The sequence below is a fragment of the Thalassophryne amazonica genome, chromosome 2, assembly GCF_902500255.1.
Source record: "Thalassophryne amazonica chromosome 2, fThaAma1.1, whole genome shotgun sequence".
Taxonomy (NCBI): Eukaryota; Metazoa; Chordata; class Actinopteri; order Batrachoidiformes; family Batrachoididae; genus Thalassophryne; species Thalassophryne amazonica.
The window spans coordinates 123,815,901-123,836,434 of NC_047104.1; the positions used below are offsets into that span (position 1 = coordinate 123,815,901).

The 20,534-nt window shown below is 41.8% G+C and overlaps 1 protein-coding gene across 1 annotated transcript in view; it reads right to left on the reverse strand.

Annotated features, from left to right (window-relative positions):
* LOC117504102 (protein diaphanous homolog 3-like) overlaps positions 1-20,534 on the reverse strand; it is a 546,585-nt gene that overhangs the window by 187,155 nt on the left and 338,896 nt on the right. The window contains exon 24 of the mRNA XM_034163485.1: positions 16,114-16,176. Coding sequence (XP_034019376.1) covers positions 16,114-16,176 — 63 coding nt within the window. The remainder of the gene's footprint in view (positions 1-16,113; positions 16,177-20,534) is intronic.

Sequence of the window (20,534 nt, forward strand, 5' to 3'; positions counted from 1 at the left end):
TGATGTCTTAGCCTCACTTTTGACAAATACCCAGTCAGTAGACAGACTTGTGGATAGTTTAAACTCAGTGCTCAAAATGACAACATGATTGCACCAAATGTGTTGAAACCATGCTCCCGCAAATCGCAGTCACCTTGGTTCAGTGATTACCTGCGTGACGTCAAGCAAAAAGCAAGAGGTCTAGAATGGAAATGGCGTTGTTCAAAATTATAAGTACTCCACCTTGTGTGGCGTGATGCTATCTTAGACTATAAGCATGCATTATTGGCAACAAAGCGGACCTATTACTCTGATTTGATCAACAAAAACAAGCACAACTCAAAGTTGTTGTTCGACACAGTGGCAACACTTATTCATGTACAACCACCCCTAGCTCGCTCTCCTTTTACAGCACAAGATTTCCTAGATTACTTTGAGAAGAAAATAGATGACATTAGGTTCAACGTATCCCAGCATGCCTTAAACCAGCCACTACACCCTGTTATTGACATAGGCGCCACTACTGAAGTATTACCTAGATTTACAGAATTTGATAGTATCTCTCTAGACATGGTGACGAAACTCGTAACGTCAACAAAAAGCATAACCTGTTTATTTGAACCCATGCAAACAAAACTGTTTAAGGACCTGTGGCCCACTCTTGGGCCAACGATGTGAATTATTAATCTTTCTTTAACTTCTGGATCTGTTCCTAAACGTTTCAAATCTGCAGCGATTAAACCATTACTTAAGAAACCTAATCTTGACCCTAGAGTATTGAAAAACTATCGGCCAATATCAAATCTATCATTTTGCTCTAAAATTCTGGAAAAGTGGTGTCACGACAGCTCGTAGACTATCTTACTGAGAATAATCTCTTTGAGCCACTGCAGTCTGCTTTTAGAAAATATTCCACAGAGATGGCTCTCACTAAAGTGATGAATGATCTTCTGCTTACAATGGACTCGGACACCACTACGGTTCTGTTGCTGTTAGATCTCAGTGCTGCATTTGATACAGTGGATCATGATATTCTACTTGATAGGCTGGAAAATCATTTTGGAATTACTGGGAGTGCCCTTGCATGGCTGACGTCATACTTGACCAGTCGTTCTCACTGTGTTTTGTACAGTAACACTACCTCTAACCTTAATGATATGAAATTTGGGGTTCCTCAGGGGTCTGTCTTAGGCCTCCTGCTTTTCTCCCTTTATATAGCACCTCTTGGGCACATATTGCGGCGTTTTGGGATTACCTTTCACTGCTATGCAGATGATACTCAGTTATACATGCCGAAAACTGCTGGTAAACTCATTCACATAAAGTCCTTAGAAGATTGCCTTGCAGCAGTGAGAAGTTGGATGTCTAGAAACTTCCTACTTTTAAACTCTGAAAAGACTGAAATGATGGTTCTTGGTCCAGTGAGACATCGGCATCAATTTGACCAGTTAACACTCAGCCTAGGCTCGTGTGTCATACATCACACTGACAATGTGAGGAACCTTGGGGTAATTTTTGATCCTTCGTGGTACTTTGGCCTCCATATTAGAAATATTACTAGGACTGCTTTGTTCCATCTGGAAAATATAGCGAAGATTCATCCCATCCTGTCTATGGCTGATGCTGAGACCTTGATCCATGCGTTCATCTCTTCCAGATTGGACTACTGCAATGTTCTATTTTCTGGTTTACCTCAGTCCAGAATTATGGGTCTCCAATTGGTTCATAATGCTGCAGCCAGACTTCTGACACGAAGCAGAAAGTTTGACCACATTACACCCATTTTGGCGTCTCTTCACTGGCTTCCTGTCCCAGTGAGATCAGATTTTAAGGTTCTGCTACTAAACTATAAAATTATTTATGGACTGGCACCTCCCTACATGACCTAATTAAACCTTATGTACCGGCCGGGGCTTTACGTTCTTAGGGTGCAGGTCTACTTTGTGTCCCTAGGGTGAATAAGATGTCTGCGGGTCACAGAGCTTTCTCTTATCGTGCCCCTGTTCTGTGGAATGGTCTCCCTGCGTCAATAAAGCAATCAGATTCTGTGGAGACTTTCAAGTCCAGACTTAAGATGCACTTATTTTCCCTTTCATAAGGCTAGCATACTGGGACAGTTTTGTTTTATGTGTTTTACTCTTTTAATTCATGTTATTAGTAATTGGAGCGGGCAGCGGCCTCAACTTCACCTAAATTCTGGGTCTTTTAGTGAAGCTTAGGGCTAGCGGCCGGCGATCACCTTAGTATTTCTTCTGTTTTTCTTGTTGATTAATGCTGGCAAATTATACAGTATTTTTTGTCTTTCTGATGCCTGATTCTGTTTTTTTCTCTGTTTAAGGTGCAGCTCCATCCAAAGATGGGAGTTGTGTTAGTTTTGGCAACCCTCCTGCCCTGTGCAGTGGCAGTAATTAAACCATTACTTAAAAAGCCATCACTTGACCCAGCTATCTTAGCTAATTATAGGCCAATCTCCAACCTTCCTTTTCTCTCAAAAATTCTTGAAAGGGTAGTTGTAAAACAGCTAAGTGATCATCTGCAGAGGAATGGTCTATTTGAAGAGTTTCAGTCAGGTTTTAGAATTCATCATAGTACAGAAACAGCATTAGTGAAGGTTTACAAATGATCTTATGGCCTCGGACAGTGGACTCATCTCTGTTGCTTGTTCTGTTAGACCTCAGTGCTGCTTTTTGATAATGTTGACCATAAAATTTTATTACAGAGATTAGAGCATGCCATAGGTATTAAAGGCACTGCGGCTGCGGTGGTTTGAATCATATTTGTCTAATAGATTATAATTTGTTCATGTAAATGGGGAATCTTCTTCACAGACTAAAGTTAATTATGGAGTTCCACAAGGTTCTGTGCTAGGACCCAATTTATTCACTTTATACATGCTTCCCTTAGGCAGTATTATTAGACGGTATTGCTAAATTTTCATTGTTACGCAGATGATACCCAGCTTTATCTATCCATGAAGCCAGAGGACACACACCAATTAGCTAAACTGCAGGATTGTCTTACAGACATAAGACATGGATGACCTCTAATTTCCTGCTTTTAAACTCAGATAAATCTGAAGTTATTGTACTTGGCCCCACAAATCTTAGAAACATGGTTGTCTAACCAGATCCTTACTCTGGATGGCATTACCCTGACCTCTAGTAATACTGTGAGAAATCTTGGAGTCATTTTTTGATCAGGATATGTCATTCAAAGCACATATTAAACAATATGTAGGACTGCTTTTTTGCATTTACGCAATATCTCTAAAATCAGAAAGGTCTTGTGTCAGAGTGATGCTGAAAAACTAATTCATGCATTTATTTCCTCTAGGCTGGACTATTGTAATTCATTATTATCAGGTTGTCCTAAAGTTCCTAAAAAGCCTTCAGTTAATTCAAAATGCTGCAGCTAGAGTACTGACGGGGACTAGACGGAGAGAGCATATCTCACCCTATTGGCCTCTCTTCATTGGCTTCCTGTTAATTCTAGACTAGAATTAAAATTCTTCTTCTTACTTATAAGGTTTTGAATAATCAGGTCCCATCTTATCTTAGGGGACCTCGTAGTACCATATCACCCCATACAGCGCTTCGCTCTCAGACTGCAGGCTTACTTGTAGTCCTAGGGTTTGTAAGAGTAGAATGGGAGGCAGAGCCTTCAGCTTTCAGGCTCCTCTCCTGTGGAACCAGCTCCCAATTCAGATCAGGGAGACAGACCACCCTCTCTACTTTTAAGATTAGGCTTAAAACTTTTCCTTTTTGCTAAAGCTTATAGTTAGGGCTGGATCAGGTGACCCTAAACCATCCCTTAGTTATGCTGCTATAGACGTAGACTGCTGGGGGGTTCCCATGATGCACTGTTTCTTTCTCTTTTTGCTCTGTATGCACCACTCTGCATTTAATCATTAGTGATCGATCTCTGCTCCCCTCCACAGCATGTCTTTTTCCTGGTTCTCTCCCTCAGCCCCAAACCAGTCCCAGCAGAAGACTGCCCCTCCCTGAGCCTGGTTCTGCTGGAGGTTTCTTCCTGTTAAAAGGGAGTTTTTCCTTCCCACTGTAGCCAACGTGCTTGCTCACAGGGGGTCGTTTTGACCGTTGGGGTTTTACATAATTATTGTATGGCCTTGCCTTACAATATAAAGCGCCTTGGGGCAACTGTTTGTTGTGATTTGGCGCAATATAAAAAATTGATTGATTGATTGATTGTGCACCAACAGCAATTCTTGTATATTCGTACATGAATTTGTTCTGTGAATTACTTCTGTAATTTATGTTTGCAGCATGGCCAGGCAGAGAGTCACCCCACTGAGTCTGGTTCTGCTTGAGGTTTCTTCCTCAGAGGGAGTTTTTTCCTTACCCACTGTTGCTCTGGGGGTTGGTAAGGTTAGACCTTACCAGTGTGAAGCGCCTTGAGGCAACTCTGTTGTGATTGGCGCTATATAAAGAAAAATAAATTGAAAAATTGAATTGAGAATTCAGTAGCTACACTAATTTAGATGCCTTAGAATATGATGGACTTTGGCTGACCTTAAACACTTCCGAGTATTGCTATGAAAAGCTCAGTTTGACCGTAGCTTTAGTGCGTGAAGCCTAATGGTATGATGCTGTCAATCAATCAATCAATCAACCAACATTATTTATAAAGCGCTTTACAGCACCGACTGGTGTCCAAAGTGCATAACATAAAACAAATTTAAAAAAATAAACACATATAAAATAAATTTTAAAACAACACATAAAAAGAACATAAAAAACAGAACATGTCACCTCCCCACTAAGTGTTAAAAGCCAGTTTAAATAAATAAGTTTTTAACTAGATTTAAAAGTGCTAGGTCAGGAATAGTATGTAACTCAAGAGGTAGCTCCATTCCACAGTCTCGGGCCAGCTACCGCAAAAGCATGATCACCCCAGCGTTATATCTTGACCTTGGAACATCTAAGTAAAGCTGGCCAGACGCCCTTAATGTCCTACTGTAGGTGCGCAAAGTTAAAATTTCAGACAAGTAGGGAGGTGCAAGGCCATAAATAGCTTTAAAACAAACATTAAAATTTTAAACCCAATTCTAAAACGAAGCCAGTGGAGTGAGTACAGGACAGGCGTAATATGCTCACGTCTAAAGTGTTTGTCAAAAGATGAGCAGCAGCATTCTGCACCAAACTGGAGACGTGCAAGAGACGACTGATTAATCCCCGAATAAAGTGCATTACAATAACCAAGTCTGGAGCTGATGAAAGCATGAATGGCTGTCTCAAGAGCACGTCTACTGAGAAAGTGCTTTATTTTAGCCAAAAGGCGAAGTTGGAAAAACTAGCTTTGACAACAGAATTTATCTGTTGATCGAACCTCAAACAGCTGTCAAATATCACTCCCAAATTCTTGACAGCTGGTTTTACATAGTTAGCCAAAGCACCAAAATTTGGTTGTTACCACATTTGGTATGCCAGTGCGCTCAACACCATGATCTCAGTTTTACCATCATTCAGGTAAAGGAAGTTTTGGGACAGCCACTGCTTTACATCACGAATACAATTAAATAATGATGACAAAGCATCACTCCATTAGTCCTCACAGGCAGATAGATTCGCAGATCATCTGCATAACAATGAAAGGACAGGTTGTGCTGGGTTATAATTGACCCCAATGGCAGAATGTACAAAGAAAATAGAATCGGCTCAAGGACAGATCCCTGCGGCACTCCACAGCACAGAGGAGCAGTGATGAGGAAAGGTCCCCAATCATGACAGAAAAGCTCCTTTCAGCCAAATATGATCTAAACCACTTACGTGCAGTACCATGAATGCCAATAAAATGTTCCAACCGGGAAACAAGTACTGTGTGATCCACAGTATCAAAGGCTGCTGTGAGGTCCAACAGAACCAGCACAGCAGGATCCCTGCATCCACCGACAAAGTGATGTCATTATGAACTTTTAAAAGTGCTGACTCAGTGCTGTGTCGCGATCTAAACCCAGATTGGAATGTTTCAAGGATGAGATTGTCTTCTAAAAATGATTGTAACTGTAAAAAGACAACCTTTTCTAAAACCTTAGATAGAAATGGCAGATGAGACACAGGTCTAAAATTGGACAAAACTGATGAGTCAAGGTGAGTTTTTTTAAGAAGAGGTTGAACCACAGCATGTTTAAAAGCAGCTGGAACAGACCCTGATCTAAGACGAGCATTGATAAAAGTTAGGAGACACGCCCCAACAGTATTAAAAACCTCCTTCAGCACCTTAGCTGGAACAACATCAAAAGGACAACTTGTAGATTTTATGTGTTTTTTTATGCGAGAGATGCAAAAGAAATGGGCTCAAACAGTTCGAGCACAGCAGAATGTGCCCGAGCAGGAGACAACTCAGCATTACAGTTCTGATCAGCGTTCTGTCTGACTGATGAAACCTGATCAATAAAAAAACTGAAGAAACTCCTCACAGGTTGTGGTTGTAGCATCCATCAAAACAGAGGTGTGTGGATTTACAACTGAATTTATAGTCTGAAATAACACACTGGGACGATGACAACTGCTCAAAATAATATGAGACAGATATTGTGCTTTTGCCTCCTTCACAGCCTTCTGATACTCAGACTGTCCCTCAAAAACCCAGAGACACATGTAGTTTGTCCTTTTTCCATTTTCTCTCCGCCTGTCTGCAGCGTTTGCCTGAGGGCACGGGTCGTGGCATTTAACCAGGGGTCGGATTTTGATTTCCTGGATTTGCAGCGCATCGGTGCAACAAATCGGTCCAAAATTACTGTGCATGTAGAGTGGAAAGAAGAGAGGATGTTATCTGGGAGTAATGGAGAAACCAGTCCATTCATGGCATAAAACTGAGAGTCCATGAAGGCAGCATCAAAGTCCCCCGCTGTCGAGGAGGTAACCAAACGGTGGCGAGAGACAGGAACAAGTGGCTTACTAGCAGATGGAGGAGAAATAAATTCAAAAATAAAAGGAAAGTGATCTGAAATAGCAAAGTCTGATATGTCCTTAAGTGAAACAGAGCCCAAAAGAAATAACCAGGTCCAAGGTGTGTCCAAGATTATGTGTTGGTCCATCCACAACTTGTGTTAGAGCAAAAGAGCTCAGGAGGTTTTTAAAATCATCAGCCAGCTGATTAGAAGGACAACAGATATGAATATTAAAATCACCAGAGACCAAAATTTATCATATTTTGGGATGAAATCTGCCAGAAACTCAGAAAACTCCTGAAAATCCTTATTAAATTTTGGTGGACGATAAACAACAGCACAGAGCACAGGACAGTCGAACCCGATCACAAACAACTGAAGTTCAAAAGTGGAGTAGGCATTAGAAGATAAAAATCGGCATTTAAAGCTGTCTTTTAAAAACCATGGCCACACCACCGCCTCGACCTGATGCTCGCGGGGAGCTGAAAAACGAGCAGCCGGGGGGGGAGGAGCTCAGAAAAGGCGCTATTTTCACCTGGTTTCAACCAGGTCTCCGTTAACAGGAGAAAGTCCAGATCACGACTGGAGAAGAAAAGTCATTCAAAATGAAAGTCTTACTTGTGAGTGACCTTGTGTTGACGAGCGCCACACGGACTGAGCGCACATCAGTCTGCTGCGAGACACGACTGAGCGGGCGCAGGTTCTCCTGCACGCAGCCACGACTGCAGCTCCTCACAGGACGGCGACGCGGAAGTGGAGACCCGGCATCCCGGACAACCGGCCGGAGCCACGATGGCGAAAAGTCAGGGAACGCCGCAAGTTGTAGCCGTCATATGGTGTGAAGAATCCGGCCATGAATTGTCGTGGAGCATGTTTGCAGGAAACAGCCAGGCACACTCTGAGCCGAACACGGACTCCTCCTCTCTTCCCGCGTCCTCTGCGACGCAGACACCGAGTCAACACGCCAAGCGGTCGGCATAGAAAGTCCGGTACGGACGTTAAGACAGGCGGCGGGGGGCAGCCGCGTCCCTGGCCGTCCGCCCGAGCCAGGAACAGCGAAATTCTCCAGCGAAGCCCGAACGCTGATAAGAGTCTGGCAATCATACACCAGGAGCGGTGACACATTCCATGCAACAAAGTGCAAAAAACAATAAAAACGACACTAAAAGAAGCGAGTGCCGACGGCAGGCCACATACAACGGCGCCATCTTGACAGGACTATGAGCCTGTAGAGATTGATCATTCCAGCTCTCTCCATCACTAATTACAGTATCATATGGCTGTGATGTTTCTTATTTAATTCTCTTTGCTGGTCCGCTGGAGTGTAGCAACACCCCTGAGATCAATTATTAAAGGGTATTTAAAAGTGAGTGTGTGCGCGTGGGGAGGGAGAGAAAGGTGAGAGTGGTGTTTGTGAAATCAGCTGTTTAAGTCTCTCTGCTGCTGAATAAACTTCCATCACCTCAATGCTAATCAGGGAGCATCCTGTGGGTTTCACTCACTCCAACGACTGAACCTGGGGCAATTAAGGTCCGCGGTTTCACAGCCGAGAGGGACGGAGGGGGAAAATGGGATGGAAGGGGTGAGGCGGACGCGGCAGAGAGACTTCATACCAATAACAGCCAATTATGTTTGGGAGAGCCTCTGCCAGGTCACAAGGGTATACACAGAGACAGTGGGGATATGGGTTGGTAGGGAAATGAGGAGGAGTGTTATTTAGGAGGCAGATGGCAAAGAGAGGGAAATTAAGATGAATAGGCAATGAGAGAGCTGAGCTGGTGCTGTGACTGGGCAGAGAAAAGTAATTAGCTGTGTTTGCTGTGGGATGCTGGCAGTGACTATGATGCCTACAGTGACAAGCGAAACCCTTGAGCTGCATTAGTCAACAAGACCACGTCCCAAGATGACAGCAGAAGTCAGCTGGACAATCAACTTTACAACAACGTATTTTCTGTATGACCCACAATGGCATCTTTTAACATAACAGGCCAGTAATTTACTCATTCGTGGTTTAGATTTATATTTACATTTAGTTCTACTCACCCTGTTAGGATAACAGCTCTGGCTTGTTCTTTCATAGAGCACCAAAGCCATTCAAAGATGGAAGATGACTATCAGGAATACAGGCTGTTGCACACACTTTTTAAATACCACAGGCAATGTATTCCTGAAGAGTTTGTTATATATCACTCCTTGCCTGCACAAAGTGGCACAGAGTAGCTACAAGTCAGTGTATCAGCAACGTGTGGTATTGCAAACATATACCCAAAGTGAGGTATCTGAAATTGAGGAATGAAAATAATTAATAAAAAAGGAGAGTACTGCCGGCCGCCCCATGGACACAATCAAATCAAATCAATTTTATTTATATAGCGCCAAATCACAACAAACAGTTGCCCCAAGGAGCTTTATATTGTAAGGCAAGGCCATACAATAATTACGGAAAAACCCCAACGGTCAAAACGACCCCTGTGAGCAAGCACTTGGCAACAGTGGGAAGGAAAAACTCCCTTTTAACAGGAAGAAACCTCCAGCAGAACCAGGCTCAGAGAGGGGCAGTCTTCTGCTGGGACTGGTTGGGGCTGAGGGAGAGAACCAGGAAAAAGACATGCTGTGGAGGGGAGCAGAGATCAATCACTAATGATTAAATGCAGAGTGGTGCATACAGAGCAAAAAGAGAAAGAAACACTCAGTGCATCATGGGAACCCCCCAGCAGTCTAAGTCTATAGCAGCATAACTAAGGGATGGTTCAGGGTCACCTGATCCAGCCCTAACTATAAGCTTTAGCAAAAAGGAAAGTTTTAAGCCTAATCTTAAAAGTAGAGAGGGTGTCTGTCTCCCTGATCTGAATTGGGAGCTGGTTCCACAGGAGAGGAGAATGAAAGCTGAAGGCTCTGCCTCCCATTCTACTCTTACAAACCCTGATCCTGATCAAAAATGACTCCAAGAATTCTCACAGTATTACTAGAGGTCAGGGTAATGCCATCCAGAGTAAGAATCTGGTTAGACACCATGTTTCTAAGATTTGTGGGGCCAAGTACAATAACTTCAGTTTTATCTGAGTTTAAAAGCAGGAAATTAGAGGTCATCCATGTCTTTATGTCTGTAAGACAATCCAGCAGTTTAGCTAATTGGTGTGTGTCCTCTGGCTTCATGGATAGATAAAGCTGGGTATCATCTGCGTAACAATGAAAATTTAAGCAATGCCGTCTAATAATACTGCCTAAGGGAGACATGTATAAAGTGAATAAAATTGGTCCTAGCCCAGAACCTTGTGGAACTCCATAATTAACCTTAGTCTGTGAAGAAGATTCCCCATTTACATGAACAAATTGTAATCTATTAGATAAATATGATTCAAACCACCGCAGCGCAGTGCCTTTAATACCTATGGCATGCTCTAATCTCTGTAATAAAATTTTATGGTCAACAGTATCAAAAGCAGCACTGAGGTCTAAAAGAACAAGCACAGAGATGAGTCCACTGTCTGAGGCCATAAGAAGATCATTTGTAACCTTCACTAATGCTGTTTCTGTACTATGATGAAATCTAAAACCTGACTGAAACTCTTCAAATAGTCCATTCCTCTGCAGATGATCAGTTAGCTGTTTTACAACTACCCTTTCAATAATTTTTGAGAGAAAAGGAAGGTTGGAGATTGGCCTATAATTAGCTAAGATAGCTGGGTCAAGTGATGGCTTTTTAAGTAATGGTTTAATTACTGCCACCTTAAAAGCCTGTGGTACGCAGCCAACTAATAAAGATAGATTGATCATATTTAAGATCGAGGCATTAATTAATGGTAGGGCTTCCTTGAGCAGCCTGGTAGGAATGGGGTCTAATAGACATGTTGACGGTTTGGAGGAACTAACTAATGAAAATAACTCAGACGGAACAATCAGAGAGAAAGAGTCTAACCAAATACCGGCATCACTGAAAGCAGCCAAAGATAACGATACGTCTTTGGGATGGTTATGAGTAATTTTTTCTCTAATAGTTAAAATTTTATTAGCAAAGAAAGTCATGAAGTCATTACTAGTTAAAGTTAAAGGAATACTCAGCTCAATAGAGCTCTGACTCATTGTTAGCCTGGCTACAATGCTGAAAAGAAACCTGGGGTTGTTCTTATTTTCTTCAATTAGTGATGAGTAGTAAGATGTCCTAGCTTTACGGAGGGTTTTTTTTTTTTATAGAGCAACAGACTCTTTTTCCAGGCTAAGTGAAGATCTTCTAAATTAGTGAGACGCCATTTCCTCTCCAACTTACGGGTTATCTGCTTTAAGCTGCAAGTTTGAGTTATACCACGGAGTCAGGAACTTCTGATTTAAAGCTCTCTTTTTCAGAGGAGCTACAGCATCCAAAGTTGTGTTCAATGAGGATGTAAAACTATTGACGAGATACTCTATCTCACTTACAGAGTTTAGGTAGCTACTCTGCACTGTGTTGGTATATGGCATTAGAGAACATAAAGAAGGAATCATATCCTTAAACCTAGTTACAGCGCTATCTGAAAGACTTCTAGTGTAATGAAAGTTATTCCCCACTGCTGGGTAGTCCATCAGAGTAAATGTAAATGTTATTAAGAAATGATCAGACAGAAGGGAGTTTTCAGGGAATACTGTTAAGTCTTCAATTTCCATACCATAAGTCAGAACAAGATCTAAGATATGATTACAGTGGTGGGTGGACTCATTTACATTTTGAGCAAAGCCAATTGAGTCTAATAATAGATTAAATGCAGTGTTGAGGCTGTCATTCTCAGCATCTGTGTGAATGTTAAAATTGCCCACTATAATTATCTTATAAATAATTATCTTATAAAGAATGTGTGGATACCTGCATTCAGCAACTATACTTGAGAAAGTATGTTTTACTCATGCGAGCATGCTATCAAAAATGTATTTCTACAGCAATGAAAGTACTGAAGTAAATTAAACAATGGCACGCCAATGGCACTCCAACAGTAATGAGAATAGTCACAACACTGACCAATCATACCAGGGGGAGAAATCAGAAGAGGAAAGACAGACAATCAGGGGGAGAGAGCAAATTGCACACAGACGCCTTTTTGTTTGGAACGTCTATTGAATATTTTGCATTTTACGAGGGCTGTCCATAATGTATAGGTCCTTTTTATTTTTTTCAAAACTATATGGATTTCATTCATATGTTTTTACATCAGACATGCTTGAACCCTCGTGCGCATGTGTGAGTTTTTCCACGCCTGTCGGTGGCGTCATTCGCCTGTGAGCACTCCTTGTGGGAGGAGTCGTCCAGCCCCTCGTCGGAATTCCTTTGTCTGAGAAGTTGCTGAGAGACTGGCACTTTGTTTGATAAAAATTTTTTCTAAACCTGTGAGACACATCGAAGTGGACACGGCTCAAAAAATTAAGCTGGTTTTTGGTGAAAATTGTAACGGCTGATGAGAGATTTTGAGGTGATACTGTCGCTTTAAGGACTTCCCACGGAGCGAGACGTCGTGCAGCACTCCCAGGCGCCGTCGTCAGCCTGTTTCAAGCTGAAAACCTCCACATTTCAGGCTCTATTGATCCAGGACGTCGTGAGAGAACAGGGAAGTTTCAGAAGAAGTCGATTTCAGCATTTTATCCGGATATTCCACTGTTAAAGGAGATTTTTTTAATGAAAGACGTGCGGGCGGATTGCAGCGTCGGCTCGCAGCCGCTGCGACGCTCCGCCACAGAAAAACACCTCCGTTGGAAGCCTTAAGGACAAGTTGGAACATGTCCAGCTGTTAAACAATTTCTCATATACTCACTCCACTGAAAGCCATCAAAAGCCGCCTGGATTTTACAAATGGTTATCAACACGGAGGTGTTTTTCCTGTGCCGCCGCACCGCGCCGGCTGCGTCCCGACGCGCGGACCCGTCCGCACGTCTTTCATTAAAAAAATCTCCTTTAACAGTGGAATATCTGGATAAAATGCTGAAACCGACTTCCTCTGAAACTTCTCTATTCTCTCACGACGTCCTGGATCAATAGAGCCTGTGTGTGTTTTTTATTCATATGGTTTTTTTTTTTAATCATGACAATATGAGTACGGACGTATTTCAGTATTTTATGTTGGATCAGTAACAGTAAACAAGCTGCAACCTAAATCACAGCTCCCCCCGCCCACCTCAAGCATACCCCCCCCCTCCCAAAAAAAAAATAAAACATGCATCCTGTTTGCCCCTACACTGCAAGCAAATGGGAGGATGCCAGTTTCAACATGCAAGTTTGATTTCTGTTGCAGCAAATCCCGAATACACTTAAAATTGCATTTAAACAGAAGCATTCCTCTGCTCCGAGCATTTTAAAGACCACGGTGAATTCATGTCCTTGTCTGTTATTGATTGAGATGCTGAGCACAGAGAAGGTTGATTACTTCACAGGAGTCAAGTATCTACAGCAGATGCAAGAATCCTGTGACTACATCACATGAAACGCTGTTCCACCATTTCAATGTCTAGCTTACTCACTCACATCAGCAGGAGTTTCAGCTGCTATTCTAAGAAAGTCTGACTGAGGGTGACCTGTCTGACCCCTTGCTCTGTCATGCTGGTTTCGCCCTCTCTTTTTTTCTTCCGACAACATTTATTTGCGTATCTCGCTAGCTCTGTCATGACTATGTACATGGAAAAAACAAAGTCTTAACTGGCTTGTTCTTAGAGCCGCTAGCTTGCCTGAGCCTCGACAGGAAGCTGCTGTTGAGCAGTGCCATAAAGCAGTTTGCGTTTCTCTTGATATCTCACACTCTCGTTCACACGACTCCAGATTGAATTCTCTGAAGTTCCAAGGCTGGTTTTCTGCTACAACACCCCTGCTAGGGAGAGACAGCCCCCATTCTAGGGATGCACGATCCACAATTTGTGACTTCCCATCTTGATAGCTGAATTTGGATATCTGCCGATACCGATACTTGTCTGATCTGATACCAGAGCTCTGTTTGCTTTAATATTTTTCTTATTCTAATTCTTATTATTATTATAATTATTGTTGATTTTATATGAGGATTTTCTTAAAAAGGACACCTGAAAGTTCAGTTACAATTTACCAGAAGGTGCATCTAAGATGAAACCAAATGTTTTGGTGAAAGAATTAAGTACTTTATTTTTTATAGCCTTATTTTTATAGACTTAAAGAGAAAAGACAGCAACGTCTGTTTGTCTCTCAGTCTGTCTCTCCTCAATTTTCAATTTCAATGAAGCTTTATTGAGTCCTCTGTCTCTCTCTGTCTCCCTCCCTCTCTCACTTTCTCTCTCCCAGTAGCTCACTTTCTCTCTCCCTCTGTCTTTCTTTATTGCCGTTTTCGTGCTGCGCAAACGAACTTTTTGGAAACACAAAGCCTTTCAACTGTAAAATAAATGTATCATCAGCAACGCTTTTTGTGTAGGATTTTAATGGAGACTTTTTTCCCTTTCAGCGGACACAATCTGTTCGGCTCCTCCTCAACTGCATGCTGGGCTGGTTTTCACAGCGTTTGACAGCCTCTTGACAGCTTTTATTGGCTTCTGTTTTATTCTTCTCTACAAGAGTCAGACAGAAGTCAGACTTCCAGAGCAAGAATTTTAGCTGAGGAAGCTTCTGCGATTTGACGCGAAACGTCCTCGCGTCAAGCAACCCAGTCCAGTCGAAGATTCAAGCTTCTCTACTCTGGACAGTGAAGCGGCTAACTTTTAGCACACATTTTCAGCAACAATTCAGTTAATTTTTCGGAAAGTCCATGCTCGACGAACAGACAATTTGAACCCAAGAGCCAGGCAGAAATTTACCGTGACCCACAGCGAGAACACTGCGGAAGAGAGCTCTCTCAAACAGTCCGGCTTCAGAAACCTCCCCTTCTCCCGCTCGGCAGCAAACAAGCAGAGAGCAAACAACAGCAGTTGAGAGGATTCACAGTGGCTCTTCTACGATATCGGAAAATGTCACGAGTTGGATCGTTTTTTCCGATACATGAATTACGTCTGTATCGGAATCCAATACTGATCCTGGATCAGATTGGTCCCATCCCTACCCCACTCTCCCTAAAACCAGTCATTTAACCATCACAATTACTATCAAACTGAAAACTTAAGGTAAAAAAAAAGCTGCGAAGTTCTCCGTTAAATTCTGACAAGCAACTTATTTTTTGAGGCTGTAATAATGAAGACTATAATAATAAAAATAATAATAATCACAACAATAAGGTTATTTCACACTCAAACAGAAAAGTACCTGTGGTTTAGTGCTCCACTTTTTAACAAGTCCCACACGTTCATTTTTAACAAGTTGCCCTATATTTCTTCTCTAAATCGTTTCTCTGTAATTCTTATGTTTCAGCCACCTCTATCTGTCTCTTTCCTCCCACCCAGCATTACACTCCCTCTCATCCCTTTCCAATCTAATTTCAGATAAGTCGTAGGAGAACAACAGCGTAAGACCCTTTATCATTGTCATCAATGATGGGGGCGGTTTGAGCGTGAATAATGTTATTAAAGTTTGCTTGTACTCCGCCCACTGGGACTCCAATTACAAGCAATAACAGGTAATGGGGTGATGGCATAATTTTTTAAATGTCTATGTGATGACTGTATAAAGTCTGACAAGAGAAAAAAAGCTGTTGTATATTTTAGCAAAAGCAAAGACACAATTTGTTGAGAACGATGAAGAAAACAGATTGTATGCCATGCAATCTTTGGTCCCAGGACTTGTCTAGGACAAAAATAATCACCTGAAGTGTCTAACAACATGCTTCAGAACCGCTTGCATGTGTTATGTGACCACAGACCTCACCTGTCTTCAGAAAGTACGATGACATTGGTCAATAATGAGAAAACAGTTGACATCTGCCACAAAATGTGAACTATTGCATCTTTAGCTACAACTCAACTGCCACCCTTTTCAGACAGCGTTAACAACACAACAGCGACTGAGAAGCATACGGTCATTGCACAACCAGGACGTCCCCACACAGTTTACTCATGCAGATTTCTGCAGGACCCACTCACTTAAGATGCTTTAGCACCAAAAACAGACAGTTTCACACCAAAAACAATGTTAAGGTCACAAAACAGCAAAAGGCACATAAAAAAGGACAATAGACATACAAAAAAGCAAGACCAAGTCGCTGTGAATCGGGAAATTGCATTCCATGCAAGTTACTGGTAAGCTTGATTTGAAATTACATAAAAGCTGAGCATGCTTCTGCCTTGAGTTTCATGCGTGTATAGATATTTTTCTTTACCGTGGTTAACAGGCCTCAGAACCTGGCGGAAGGAGCTGGGGCTGAGGGTCTTTTGTTGGTTTTCTGTGGGGAAGGTAGTGCACATAATGCTAAAACACACTAGAACGAGTATGATTATGTTGACATGCAGCTACTGAATTAATGATCTTGTATTTCAGGGCGCATCTTTCAACTATCCTGAAAATAAAGGTCAAAAATGTTCTTGTTTCTTTTCCCACCCCCTTACCTCTCCTTTGTTTCTTCTTAAATTAAAAAAAGGACTGGTGTTATTTTTTGTGATGTCCTTATGAATACAACTGAAAACTGCCAATTAGGTATAAAAATATTTGAGTACTGGCAAATATTATTTATTTTAGCCTGTCTTTTACAGAAGACTGGGTTCAAAGCCCACTGTGCCCATTGTCCTTGCACATCTGGAGCTGTGTGAGGAAAGGAATCCAGCCAACATCAGCCAAATTAACATGCAGATCCACAGCAGATTCACTGTGGTGACCCTGAACAAATAGAAAGAGCCAAAACACACCAACTAATTCAGAATATTGTGTTGGAAAGCAAATAATGAATCGAAGCTCACTGAACACACTAGAAGCTTTGAGAGCATTTACATGCAAATCAAATGAAAAGTACAACAATTACAGCACTTAAACAGAACATTTCAATGGACCCAAAAGTAAGTGAACAATTCACTGCTCAACTGTTTCATAGTCAGGCTTGCAATATTTCTTTATTAAATTTACTTTGTAAACAAGACGATAATAGGTCCTCAAATGAGTCAAAGAATTTAAGCACATTTTCATTTGGAATCTTTTGCATCCAAAGCTTTTTAAAATTGAGGAAGTCACCTGGATGAATCGCAACGTAATAAGACAACCAGTTGGTCTATAATAAAGCTTTAAGTATCTCCTACTGGGATGAGAGACTGCCTCAAGATACAGAGACAGCCCAAACTCAGAAACCCCAAAATTGGTAAAGTCTGTGAATTCCAGATTTTTACTCACTCACTCATCTTCAACCACTTATCTGGGATTGGGTCGCGGGGGCAACAGCTCTAGCAGAGGACCCCTTTCCCAGGCCACGAGAAAGGGAAGTTTTCCAGATTTTTGCATCACTTAAAAAAAAAAAAAAAAATAGTGCAACAGGCACTGTTTTTCACCTGGATGATGATACAAGGCATCACAGTTTCAGACAGATAAGTGGGCATAGGCAAACTCTCTGTTGTGTCAAGGTCAAAATAAAAATCATAAAAACCCATCAGATATGTTTTGGAGCTACATAAATATGGAATCACTCAATTCTGACGAAAAAATTATGGAATCATGAAAAACAAAAGAACGCTCCAACACATCACTAGTATTTTGTTGCACTACCTCTGGCTTTTATAACAGCTTGAAGTCTCTGAGGCATGGACTTAATGAGTGACAAACATTACTCTTCATCAGTCTGGCTCCAACTTTCTCTGATTGCTGTTGCCAGATCAGCTTTGCAGGTTGGAGCCTTGTCATGGACCATTTTCTTCAACTTCCACCAAAGATTTTCAATTGGATTAAGATCCGGACTATTTGCAGGCCATGACGTTGACCCTATGTGTCTTTTTGCAAGGAATGTTTTCACAGTTTTTGCTCTATGGCAAGATGCATTATCATCTTGAAAAATGATGTCATCATCCCCAAACATCCTTTCATTTGATGGGATAAGTGTCCAAAATATCAATGTAAACTTGTGCATTTATTGATGATGTAATGACAGCCATCTCCCCAGTGCCTTTACATGACATGCAGCCCCATATCATGAATGACTGTGGAAATTTAAATGTTCTCTTCAGGCAGTCATCTTTATAAATCTCATTGGAACGGCACCAAATAAAAGTTCCAACATCATCACCTTGCCCAATGCACATTCCAGATTCATCACTGAATATGACTTCCATCCAGTCATCCACAGTCCACAATTGCTTTTCCTTAGCCCATTGTAACCTTGTTTTTTTCTGTTTAGGTGTTAATGATGGCTTTCGTTTAGCTTTTCTGTATGTAAATCCCATTTCCTTTAGGCAGTTTCTTACAGTTCGGTCAAAGACGTTGACTCCAGTTTCCTCCCATTCGTTCCTCATTTGTTTTGTTGTGCATTTTCGATTTTTGAGACATATTGCTTTAAGTTTTCTGTCTTGACACTTAGATGTCTTCCTTGGTCTACCAGTATGTTTGCCTTTAACAACCTTCCCATGTTGTTTGTATTTGGTCCAGAGTTTAGACACAGCTGACTGTGAACAACCAACATCTTTTGCAACATTACATGATGATTTACCCTCTTTTAAGAGTTTGATAATCCTCTCCTTTGTTTCAATTGACATCTCTCGTGTTGGAGCCATGATTCATGTCAGTCCACTTGGTGCAACAGCTCTCCAAGGTGTGATCACTCCTTTTTAGATGCAGACTAACGAGCAGATCTGATTTGATGCAGGTGTTAGTTTTGGTGATGAAAATTTACAGGGTGATTCCATAATTTATTCCTCAGAATTGAGTGATTCCATATTTTTTTCCCTCTGCTTGGACTAATAAAATAACCGTTACTGACTGCCACAATTTTGTTTCTTAATTTCTTATAGTGTTTCTTAAAGTCAGAAAGTTGCCATTTGAAATGACTTTAGTTTTGTGTCATGTCTGTGATCTGCTTTTGTTCTACAAAATTAAACAACTGAATGAACATCCTCCGAGGCCGGTGATTCCATAATTTTTGCCAGGGGTTGTAGCTACCCTTGTACCAAATTTCAGCTCAGTAGCTTTAAAAACTGCTGACCAATGGCTATAGGTGGAATTTTCAATATGGCCGACATGGCAGCCAGATTTGAAATCATTCAATTCAGTGATTGGTTGAAAATGTTTAAAGTGACAACAATAAAAGTGGGCATGGTCACTTGTTCAGGGGTCATATCAAGGTGAAAATTTAAAATATTTTTTTGGCTTGATGACAGCTACCCATGTAGCAAATTTCAGCTCAGTTGCTACATAAATGGCTATATATGAGATGTTTCTGTGTAGGCTCTCAGTTGTCCAGGTGGTTTCCATAGTAGAGAAGCTTGAATCTTCAACTGGACTGGGTTGCTTGACGTGAGGACGTTTCGCTTCAAATCACAGAAGCTTCCTCAGCTAAAATTCCTTGCTCTGTTAGTCTGACTTCTGTCTTGACTCTTGTAGAGAAGAATAAACCAGAAGCCAACAAAAGCTGGAGTTTTTTAACCTAACCAGACCCCACCTACCGAGAGGCTGACTGCTATAGGCTATTGACTAAACAATAGCTCTAATTAGCACCTATTGTGCTCTAGTTAGCACTCTCCTAATGACAGGACGGAAGCCTCCCCTGATGGCTCCCTTGACGACTCTCTCCTGATGACGTGAATGACTCATTACCATGAACAAAAGACTGAAACTGCTTTGACCTGAGTACCACATTGTAAACAGGGGACAAAGCGTGTCTGAGACCCGCTCCGCGGTTAAGGCTGGGTTTCAACTGTTTTACAAAGAATACTTCCTTGACACCTCTCTCAAACAATTTCTTCTCTCTGGCTAAGATTTTAACTTCCTTGTCCTCAAACGTGTGGTTAGTGTCTTTCAGGTGGAGATGAACTGCAGACTGAGGTCCACTGGCGACCTCTCTGCGGTGCTGGTATAGCCTCTTGTGTAAAGGTTGCTTCGTCTCACCTATGTAGTGTCCATTAGAGTTTTCCTGACATCTGATATGATACACTACATTGCTTTGTTTGTAACTAGGGATCCTGTCCTTAGGGTGAACTAATTTCTGTCTCAAGGTGTTGACTGGTTTAAAGTAAACTGGGATTTAGTGCTGTCTGAAGATCCTCTGTAGTTTTTCCCCTACTCCTGCTAAATAAGGGAGAGACACTACTCCTCTTCTTGTCTCCATCTCCTGTCTATCTGGTCTCTGTTTTCTGGGACTTCTGCACTTTGTCCAGGGACCAATGTGGGTACCCACATACTGTGAGGGCTTTCCGTACAAGTTGTTGCTCTTTAGCCCTTCCCTCTGCAGTTGTGGGCACCTGTAGGGCTCTGTGTTGAAGAGTCCTGATCACCCCGAGCTTGTGTTCAAGGGGGTGGTTTGAGCCAAAGAGCAGATATTGGTCAGTGTGAGTGGGTTTTCTGTAAGCCTCTGTCTGGAGCTGCCTGTTCTCTCCAATCGTAACATCACAGTCCAAGAAGGCTAAATGGTTGTTTCTGGCATCCTCACGTGTGAACTTGATATTGGAGTCCACCGAATTGATGTTCTGTAAAGTCCTCGACCTCCTGTTGCTTGATTTTAACCCATGTGTCATCGACATATCTGAACCAGTGACTGGGAGAGATGCCCGTGAATGACGTCAAGGCTGTCTTCTCCACTCGCTCCATGTACAGATTGGCCACAATGGGGGATAC